The sequence below is a fragment of the Mandrillus leucophaeus genome, unplaced genomic scaffold (assembly GCF_000951045.1).
Source record: "Mandrillus leucophaeus isolate KB7577 unplaced genomic scaffold, Mleu.le_1.0 Scaffold139, whole genome shotgun sequence".
Taxonomy (NCBI): Eukaryota; Metazoa; Chordata; class Mammalia; order Primates; family Cercopithecidae; genus Mandrillus; species Mandrillus leucophaeus.
Window position 1 is genome coordinate 2,392,032 of NW_012101354.1, and position 11,019 is coordinate 2,403,050.

Below are 11,019 nucleotides of genomic sequence, written 5' to 3' on the forward strand. Positions count from 1 at the left end.
TTTGAGACCAGCCTGCCCAACATGGTGAAACTAAATTTAGTCTCTACTAAAAATACAAAATTAGCTGGGCATGGTGATGCACACCTGTAATCCCAGCTACTCAGGAGGCTGAGACAGGAGAACTGCTTGAATCCAAGAGGTGGAGGCTGCAGTGAGCTGAGATTGCACCACTGCACTCCAGTGCAAGAGCGAGACTCCATCTCAAAAAATAAAATAAAATAAAATAATAAAATGAAAAATTATAGGCTGGGTCGGTGGCTCACGTCTGTAATACCAGCACTTTGGGAGGCCAAGGCAGGAGGATCGTGAGGTCAGGAGTTCAAGACCAGCCTGACCAACATGGTGAAACCCCGTCTCTACTAAAAATACAAAAAAATTAGCCAGGCGTGGTGGTGTGCGCCTGTAATCCCAGCTACCTGGGGGGCTGAGGCAGAAGAATAGCTTGAACCCCAAAGGCGGAGGTTGCAGTGAGCCGAGATCACGCCATTGCACTCCAGCCTGGGTGACAGAGCAAGACTCTGTCTCAAAAAAAAAAGAAAAATTGCAAAAGGATATATTGTGAATACATCCATCCCTATTCTCCATAAAAAACATCATCGGGCCAGGCACAGTGGCTCATGCCTGTAATCCCAGCACTTTGGGAGGCCGAGGCGGGGGGATCACAAGGTCAGGAGATCAAAACCATCCTAACATGGTGAAACCCTGTCTCTACTAAAAATACAAAAAATTAGTCGGGCGTGGTGGTACGTGCCTGTAGTCCCAGCTACTCAGAAGACTGAGGCAGGAGAATGGTGTGAACCCAGGAGGCAGAGGTTGCAGTGAGTTGAGATCGCCCCACCATACTCCAGCCTAAGTGACAGAGCGAGACTCCATCTCAAAAAGAAAAGAAAAGAAAAGAATCAGCTAGGCGTGGTAGCTCACTCCTGTAAGTCCAGCACTTTGGGAGGCTGAGGCAGGAGGATCGTTTCAGCCCAGGAGTTCAAGACCAGCCTGGGCAACGTGGCAAAACTCCATCTTTACAAAAAATACAAAAATCAGCCAGGCATGGTGGCCTGTAGTCCCAGCTACCTGGGAAGCCAAGGTGGGAGGATCACTCAAGCCCGGGAGGCAGAGGCTGCAGTAAGCCAAGATCTCGCCACTGAACTCCAGGCTGGAGGACAGAGTGAGACCTTGCCTGAAAAACAAAAACAGGCTAGACATGGTGGCTCACGCCTGTAATCCCAGCACTTTGGGAGGCAGATCACTTGAGGTCAGGAGTTCCAGACCAGTCTGGTTAATATGGTGAAACCCCATCTCTACTAAAAATACAAAATTAGCCATGCATGATGGCACATGCCTATAGTCCCAGCTACTTGGGGGGCTGAGATAGGAGAATCACTTGAACCTGGGAGGCGGAGGCTGCAGTGAACCGAGATCGCACCAGCGTGCTCCAGCCTGAGTGACAGAGAGAGACATCTCCAAAAAAAAAAAAAAATCACCCATTTCTTTCCTTCTGTAAATATCACATATATGCAAATCCACCCATCCATATTTCTGTGTATGTTCTATTACCCCCCTCAAATATTAAATGGTAAACACTTATTGTTCATGTGGTATCAAAATTATTTAACACTACCAATTAAAAAAACACAAATATTTCCTGTTAAAAAAAATACAAAGTCAACTTAAAATTATTTATTAGTGGATTATATCTTCTTTGCATTATGTTTGGAAATTCTCCTCTGTCATCAAGATGAGTTCTGATCATTTCATTTAATTTTCTCAATGACTCAGTGACGTAGGTAATTAGGCAAATAATGTACATAACACACCTTGCTGGCCACAGTAAATGGCAATTTCAATACCCTTACCTGGAATACTCCTGGTCAAATCAAAGAATGCTAAAACATAAAGCAAGAAATAAAATTTTCCCAAATGCTGGCCTGGCGCAGTGGCTCACACCTGTAATCCCAGCCGTTTGGGTGGCTAAGGTGGCAGATCACTTGAGGCCAGGAGTTCCAGACCAGCCTGGCCAACATGGCAAAACACCGCTTCTACTAAAAATACAAAAATTAGCCAGGCGTAGTGGTGTGCGCACGTAGTCCCAGCTACTCCGGAGGCTGAGGCAGGAGAATCACTTAAACCTGGGAGGTGGAGGTTGCCGTGAGCTGAGATCACACCACTACACTCCAGCATGGGCAACAGAGTGAAACTCCATCTCAAAGAAAAAAAAAAAAAAAACTTCCCCAAATGCTAAACACTAATTTAAATCAAGATCACAATAAGGTGAGGCACGCTGGCTCCCACCTGCAATCCCAACACCCTGGGAGGCCAAGGTGGGCAGATGACCTGAGGTCAGAAGTTCGAAACCAGCCTACCCAACATAGTGAAACCCCGTCTCTACTAAAAGAAATACAAAAAATAAGTCAGGCACGGTGGCTCGCTCCTGTAAACCTAGCACTTTGAGAGGCTGAGGCGAGCGCATCACCTGAGATCATGAGTTCAAGACCAGCCTGGCCAAGATGGTGAAACCCCGTCTCTACTAAAAATACAAAAATTAGCCGGGCTTGGTGGCGGGTACCTGTAATCCCAGCTACTTGGGAAGCTGAGACAGGACAATCGCTTAAACCCGGGAGGCAGAGGTTGCAGTGCGCTGAGATCGCACCACTGCACTCCAGCCCGGGTGATAAGAGCAAAACTCCATCTCGGGGAAAAAAAAAAAAAAAATCACAATAAATACAGACCCATGCACCTTTTGCAAAAAAAAAAAAAAAAAAATCACAATAAATACAGACCCATGCACCTTTTGCTTCTTCAACTCACAAAACCAGTTTGCTTCCAGTCCCTAATTACTAACCTGGAGCTTAGTCAGCATGCCAGGGCTCTCTGATGGAGGCCCAGGGATCACCTCTGGCTCTTCTTCCACCTCCTCAAAACGGGGTATTCGTCGCTTCTTTACTCCTGATGATTCTTTAGAGATCTCAGAGTCATCACCAAACACCTCCTAAGGGAACCCAAGATGAAAGAAAAGCTGTATCCTTCCCCGTGGGGAGAAGAGAAGAATTATCCTAGCCCCTACCAGCAGTTTCTGGCTATTCCCAGGGGAATATGACATAACCTTGCAAATAGCCACCTGCCAGAAGCAGGGTCTACTAGACTCTCCATCAAGTGGACCATCTCACCCAACTTCAACATTCTCCTAATCCAGTCAAACAAATTTCATTCCCATGTTCTTATAAATGTTCCCATCTTAAGGTCTTTGCAAATGCTACTGCCCACATTTATGATTTCTCTCAACTTTTCCACAACCCCTGTTCCAAATCCTGCCTAAAACTCACCTCCTCCAAGAAGTTTGCCTCATTACAACCTTATCCCACTCTGATTAAACTTTTTGTTTCACATTCTCTTATCATGTAAGAGCTTGGTTCATATTAGGTTAAATTACACTGTTGATATTCTGTTTGCCAAGTGTTAAGTAATTCAATGTTAGTATAATTTTCCCAACTAAGTCTAAGCTCTTCCAGGACACGGGCTTTCTCTTTCTTCTTCAGTAATCCCCATTAACACTTTGTTTTCATCAAACAATGGAAATTCAAATATGATGACTAATTTGCAAGGTGAATTTAACAGGACCGAGAGTGGCCAACTGGAAGGGACAATGGGAAAAAGCAAATGTACACACCGGTGGTAGGCTTTGGGTGACATCCCCTCTTCACTAGGAGGGCTCGTGTTTTGCAAGGACATATCCTCGGCCAGGGGCGAGCGCTTCCTGGAACTCCTACAGTTCAAGAAAAAGGACTCTCCCATAATATATTGTGTGGGGTGGGGACTTGAATGGACCAAAAATGGGACCCGTATCCCAAAGCTATCTAGACACCTCCTTCAAGAAGCCATTTTTATTAATCCCACCCAATGTAGTCACTTCATTCACAGCATGCCCTCAGCACTCATACAGAAGTATGCCCTACTGGTCAGATGCAGTGGCTCATGTCTGTAATTGCAGCACTTTGGGAGGCCGAGGCGGGCGGATCATGAGGTCAGGAGTTCGAGGTCAACCTGATCAACATGGTGAAACCCCGTCTCTACTAAAAATACAAAAATTAACCGGGCATGGTGGCATGTGCCTGTAATCCCAGCTACTCAGGAGGCTGAGGCAGGAGAATCACTTGAACCTGGAAGGTGGAGGTTGCAGTGAGCCGAGATTGTGCTACTGCACTCCAGCCTGGGCAACAGAGTGAGACTCAGCCTCAAAAAAAAAAAAAAAAAAAAAAAAAACCGCAAAGCAGTATGCCCTATCGTGACATAATCTTCACTGTACAGATCCGTGTATACTGTGGCTCAATCATTCCCCCTTAAATATAACAAAATTCAACATAAGTCTGAAATTCTATAGCCAACCCTAAAATTTACATGAAACTGCTACTTAGATTTTATAATACGTAAATATATATTTTGTGATACTCCTGCCTCTTCTAAATTGCAACTCCTCGGCTCAAGAGATCCTCTTGCCTCAGCTTCCCAAGTAGCTGGTATTACAGGCACATGCCATAGTGCCTGGCAAATTACAAACTGTTTTAAGGCAAGCACTATTTCTCCTTCTCTGATCACCCTACAATGCTCTAAACACAAAGGGCACAAATCTCTCTGGTTTTTTTTAGTTCCATAGCCTGGCCAGGGGACCAAGCAGACATTATATTCACTCTTTTCCCTCAGGAAAAGCAATGGGATAGCCAAGGTATCAAAAGAACTTCGGAAGGTTTGATAGGAGTCGCAGAATTTTTTTTTTCTAAAGAGAGATACTGGGAAATGAGTAGAAAGACAGACTACTTGATACTGCTAATATTGAAAAAGGCCAGGATCAGTCAGCAACTACAGAATAAAAAGTGTAGTAGTTAAGGGGGTACTGACAACTCCTCCAAGTGTTTCACTTCTGGCACCAGAGGACCAGCAATATGCCATAGAGCAAATGGTAAGCTCTCAAGAATATAATAAATAATAGTTACTTTTTTGGTATCCTATCTACAAGTGCATTGCAGAGAAACCTCTACAAAGAGGCAACAAGGAGGTCTACAGCTCAGGTACCAGTGGAGTCACATTCTAAAACAACTTATTAGGCCTCAAATAAATCAAACATAAAATCTTAGAGCAATCAGTTTATAGGTAAGAAGGAAAAAAAGGAAATATGGAGAAACATGAGAACCAAAACTCCTGTTATCTAAAAAAAGACAAAGCTACCAATTATTTATTTGGATATTTAAACCCATGAACTTAGGTAGTTCAGATGGTGATGACACAAATTCACCTCTCCTACTTTAATGTCTAAGTACCTCTCTTGAACATTTGCTGCTCTAAATAGAGGATATCAACATGTGAACTGGTAAGCTCAGCAACTCTGTTACCATTCAAAACAGTCCTGAGCTCATTAGACAGTAAATTGTAACCTACCTTTAGCTCTCGTTTTCTGCTCCTGTCACTGCTAGACTTGGAATGCCTAGAGCTTCGGCCTTCCTCCACAGCCTCAAAGAGTTTGTCCACAAATCGGAGAGTAGACTCATCAAGAAAAGGTTTCAGATGATCTGACAGGAAGAAAGGCAGTGGTAGGATTGGAAAGGTAAGACTACATAGTCTAATACTAGGCCTATAACAGGTACCAACACTGGAATTTTATTCCCAGGAGTGAAACAAATTTTAAGTTTTTTTCTACGATTCCCATCTCTCTTACATTGAATGACCTTGCCCTATGAGGTGAAAATAGTTATAATTGTTTGGAGTGGGAAGTCGTACAGTCAGAGCAACCTGTTTACGTTGAACATCAAGTTTAAGATGAATAACCACCCTAACCTTTCCCAAATAGCAAGTTGTAGGAGACTACCATTAACAAAATCTACCTCCTTCAAGCTTTTTTATGTATTTCATAAAGACTTTTATATGTTGAGATGTCAATCTGAATCTGAATATGCCTATCTGACTTAAGCATACTTCCTAAGTAAATCTAACTTAGGTGACTCAGTATGGTAGCCAAAGATTTAAAATCTATCATAAAAAACATAAAAAATAAACAATAAGAGAAAAAGCAAATTATGATTTAGCCTATTTTCATTATAATACAGATGAAAACAAAATATGGCCTGCCCTTTTTTTAGATGTTCCCAACAGAGAGAATTTTAGGGAAGTTCAGTGTTTGGGGTCACCCTATATGTTAAGACAAAAGCTGCAGAAAGGTACATACCAGCTGCCTTCTTCTTGTCCATGCCCTTCCCCACACAGTTCAATGCTGCTGTGACCACTGTAGGCTCTGAGAAACCCAGGACCCTCTTCACTGTCTTCTCTATCCATGGTTTCAGCTCATCCAGCTCCCTCTTAGACAGTGCCATTTTGCAGGAAAAAGAGAACAATAGCTCAAACTGGACTCAATACTACACCTAAAAAAAAAAAAGAGACAAGTTAGAGAATAAGAAAAGACTAAAGTGGGTTGGGTGCAGTGGCTCATGCCTGTAATCCCAGCACTTTGAGAGGCCAAGGTGGGTGGACTGCTTGAGGTCAGGAGTCAGAGACCAGTCTGGCCAACAGAGCGAAATCCTGTCTCTACTAAAAATACAAAAAAATTAGCTGGGCGTGGTAGCATGAGCCTGTAATCCCAGCTACTCCGGAGGCTTAGGCAGGGGAATAACCAGGGAGGTGGAGCTTGCAATGAGCCAAGATCACACCACTGCACTCCAGCCTGGGTGACAGTGAGACTCTGGCTCAAAAAAAAAAAAAAAAAAAAAAAAGAAGACTAAAGTGATCCAGGGAAATGGTTAGTGCATCAGGAATGCATTCCCCACCCCTATTCTCAATCCCTAGACAAGTTCTTCCAACTCATTTGAAGGCAAGTATTTTCCCCAAGAACCTTATCTCAAAGCAGAAAGAGATCCCATTTGATTTTTAACTCTTAACTCTTAAGTTGATCAATGAAATCTGTGGAATAAATAAACTCTGTGAATAAGCTACGTCTGAGAGATTAATTCTAGCTTCTTTCTTGATCCTGTCATATCAGCAAGGACTTGCAAACCTAGTAACACTAGAACAAAACTAAAAAAGCCCATCCAGAGGCCAGCTTCTCCATTCTTCCTACTTCCAGGCAGGCATTCCCTAATCCAACCCTGACTTATGTAGGATTCCCTTCTTTTAAGATATGCAAGTAAAACAGGTTTATCCAGGTCAGTCATCCTGGATATTAAATTAAATCTCATGATCCTTAAGAATGTTCTCTCACATTTCTCTGTGGTCATATTCATCCCAGTGGGAATTCTGCATACAGATAATTATCATGTTCAATCTACAGGGTCTCCATCAGCTGACTTGATGATCCTTCAGCTCAGAAAAGAATACGCTCATTTTTCTTTTGAGACAGAGTCTCACTCTGTCGCCAAGGCTGGAGTGCAGTGGCGTAACCTTGGTTCACTGCAACCTCCATCTCCTGAGTTCAAGCAATTCTCATGCCTCAGCCTCCCGAGTAGCTGGGACTACAGGCATGCACCACCACGCCTGGCCAATTTTGTAGTTTTAGTAAAGACGCGGTTTCACCGTATCGGCCAGGTAACTCCTTACCTAAAGTGATCTGCCCACCTTGGCCTCCCAAAGTGCTGGGATTACAGGCATGACCCACTGCACCCGTCTCTACTAAAAATACAAAAATTAGACGGGCGAGGTGGTGGGCACCTGTAATCCCAGCTACTCATGAGGCAGAGGCAGAAAAATCGCTTGAACCTAGGAGGCGGAGGTTGCGGTGAGCCAAAATCACGCCACTGCATTCCAGCCTGGGTGACAGAGTTAAACTGTATCGCCAAAAAAAAAAAAAAAAAAAAGCCAAAATCACGCCACTGCATTCCAGCCTGGGTGACAGAGTTAAACTGTATCGCCAAAAAAAAAAAAAAAGAAAGCCAGGTGCAGTGGCTCACCCCTGTAATCCCAGCACTTTGGGAGGCTGAGGCGGGTGGATTACCTGACGTCAGGAGTTCGAGACCAGCCTGGCCAACATGGTGAAACCCCATCTCTATTAAAAACACAAATATTAGCTGGGCGTGGTGACCTGCACCTGTAATCCCAGCTACTCCGGAGGCTGAGACAGGAGAATCCCTTGAACCTGGAAGGCGGAGGTTGCAGTGAGCCGAGATCGCGCCACTGCACTCCAGCCTGGGCGACAGAGCAAGACTCCGCCTCAGGGGAAAAAAAAAGTGCCTAAATGAGAGCCAATAAATTGCACTGACCTCAATTTCTAAGCTCAGCTATTCCCAGCAGTGCCACTTATCAGAGATCTGGGAATCAGTTTTTCAAGATGTTTTAAGACATCTTTTCTCCAAAAAAATCCAGTCTGATTAACTTCTACATTCTTGGTAGGTTTAGCTTCTATACTAGAGTCTACAAGACTTGCTGCTGGCCAGGCATGTTGGCTCACGCCTGTAATCCCAGCACTTCAGGAGGCCGAGGTGGGCGGATCACAAGGTCAGGAGATCGAGACCATCCTGGCTAACACGGTGAAACCGTGTCTCTACTAAAAATACAAAAAATTAGCCAGGCGTGGTGGTAGGCGCCTGTAGTTCCAGCTAAACTTGGGAGGCTGAGGCAGGAGAATGGAGTGAACCTGGGAGGTGGAGCTTGCAGTGAGCCAAGATCACGCCACTGTACTCCAGCCTGGGCGACGGAGCCAAACTCCGTCTCAAAAAAAAAAAAAAAAAAAAAGACTTGCTGCCAAATAGTAGACTCACTTTTGGTATATCCAAAGGAAGCTAGCAGACTGAAGTGATGAAACTAAGACTGAAAGATTTTCTGCCTCAGTGACAAGTTACGTGAGTAATTCTATGGTGACTCTATTACCCCATAATGAGTAGACATACAGCCTACCAATTTCTACATATTACACACGTATTGCACAAAAGCAGCATATCCAGACGACTTAGAAAGTGAAAACAAGAGTTCACACAGAACAGTCAGGACACTGAGTTCCACCATTTACAGGCCCTTAGGCAAGTTAATTAATTATTTGGAGCCGCAGTTTACTCATCTTACAAAATGAGGACTGCCATATTTAAATCTTAATTCATTCAATAAATATTTATTAACTACCAAGTGTCAAGCAATGTACTAAGTGCAGTGGATACACAAAACAGTGAGCAAAACTAACAAGAGTCCTCACCTTAACGAGTCTCATATTCCACTAGAATTGAATGATAGGCTACAAAGTATAAGAAATTTGAAAGCCCAAAGCAATATTTGAGGTGCCACTGTTACCTCCACAAGATGATGTGCAAACTAAACAGCCATGGACAGAAAAGTTTCAAACGGTAATTAGCTTTGTCACTAATCAAATGCTCAACAATAACTGTGAGGTGCAGGGGTAATGGGGGTGCGGAAGGAGAGCGAGGTACAATGATCTCTCAATGAGCAGGCAGCAGAATCCAAATCCAGTCTTCTGAAGGAATTCCTTACTCCGTGCTCTTGTTTGCTAGAACCTGAGTTTCCCTCTGCGGCCCCAAATCTTCTATTTTTACCCTCCGTCACTCCAACCAGTCTCTTACTCTACCTTGTTCTACCCAAACTCCTCACCTCAGAGCTGGTCTCCCCACCCGGTCTGCTTCCCGCCCCCGCCCTTTTCCTCTCAACAATCTCATTCCAATCTCTTCTTCCACCAAATCAGGTACTCCTTTCACACTCCTTCCCGCTGAACCCTCCCGCTTCGATCCTCCCCTTGGACTAAGCCCCCGGCCACAGTCGCGCGGACTGGAGTTACCCTCTCTGGGCCCGGGGCCACTACTCACCTCACAAACTTCAGCCCCTGAGACGGAGCCCGAACGTTACACCGGAACCGGAAACCTTCTGACCGCCCTACGGCCTGCCGTCGCTACCGCCACGGCCGCCGCCACGCCGCTGTCTCCCAACACGTGACCAAGGAGGGCTGGGCCGGCAATTCGCGCAGCCGTATTTGCCACTTTCTTGGAGGCTGAACGCATGCGTCGTAGAACCGAAAAGTTTCCCTGAGCAAGTTTCTTGCTTTCTATTTCCCGGGCTAAACCTATTAACTAGATTTCTGCCAAGTTAATGTTTTTAACTTCCTGAAGCGGAAATTGGGCTACTTGCAGTTTTCTTCATATGGAGAATAAGTGCGCAAAGGTAAACTTCGGATAGAATGAAGAGCGAGGCTTCTGCGTTTGTGTTCAAACACAGTCTTTCTGGTAGAAAGTAAACCCTTTCACAGTCGTGATCACTAGAATTAGCCACCCATCCTTAACCTTTCTCCCTAATTTAACAGTGGTGTCAGGCCGGGCGCCGTGGCTCACGCCTGTAATCCCAGCACTTTGGGCTCAATAAATGACAAGTGAGACCTACCAGTATTGCTTTCTCCATTCTATCAATAGGTCTATATATTTCCTTTTCTCCAAAATGAGGCTCTAACCTACTGACCCTTTCTTTTTCTTTTTCTTTTTTTTTTATTTTTTGAGACGGAGCCTCACTCTGTCGTCAGGCTGGAGTGCACTGGCGTTATCCCGGCTCACTAAAACTTCCGCCTCCCAAGTAGATGGGACTACAGGCGCGCACCACCACGCCCAGCTAGCTTTTGTATTTTTAGTAGAGACAAGGTTTCACCATGTTGGCCAGGATGGTCTCGATTTTTTGACCTCGTGATCCGCCCACCTCGGCCTCCCAAAGTGCTGGGATTTCAGGCTTGAACCAGCACGCCTGGCCCCTACTGACCCTTTAAATCATAACAACATGTGTGTGGGCAAAGATAGTTTGGAAAAAGGATGTCCAGTATTATGACACAATTTCTTATGTGAGAAATGGAAAAAATTCCATTATTTTTATATTATAAACTATCCAAACTAAAATTCCAAAATGTCTTCTTGGTGGTAGGCTCACTAGAAGATGCAGTTGTTCTTCAGGGAGGTTATTCAAATTCCCCAGATAGTAGGAGATTTTTGTATCTAAAGATACAATGTACATACCAAGCCCCACCGTCCCTGATGGGGCAGCATGACCTAAAAGGATAAAGCCTGGCTCTGA

At 44.4% G+C, this 11,019-nt stretch overlaps 1 protein-coding gene across 1 annotated transcript in view; it reads right to left on the reverse strand.

Moving 5' to 3' along the window:
- The window catches only part of PRPF3 (pre-mRNA processing factor 3), a 34,390-nt gene extending 24,500 nt beyond the window's left edge, over positions 1 to 9,890 (reverse strand). The window contains exons 1-4 of the mRNA XM_011973662.1: positions 9,777 to 9,890; positions 6,209 to 6,401; positions 5,425 to 5,555; positions 2,837 to 2,983 (exon numbers count right to left, since the gene is read on the reverse strand). Of these exons, the coding sequence (XP_011829052.1) occupies positions 2,837 to 2,983; positions 5,425 to 5,555; positions 6,209 to 6,353 (423 nt within the window). The 5' untranslated portion in view covers positions 6,354 to 6,401; positions 9,777 to 9,890. The remainder of the gene's footprint in view (positions 1 to 2,836; positions 2,984 to 5,424; positions 5,556 to 6,208; positions 6,402 to 9,776) is intronic.
- Between the last annotated feature and the right edge of the window lie 1,129 nt (positions 9,891 to 11,019).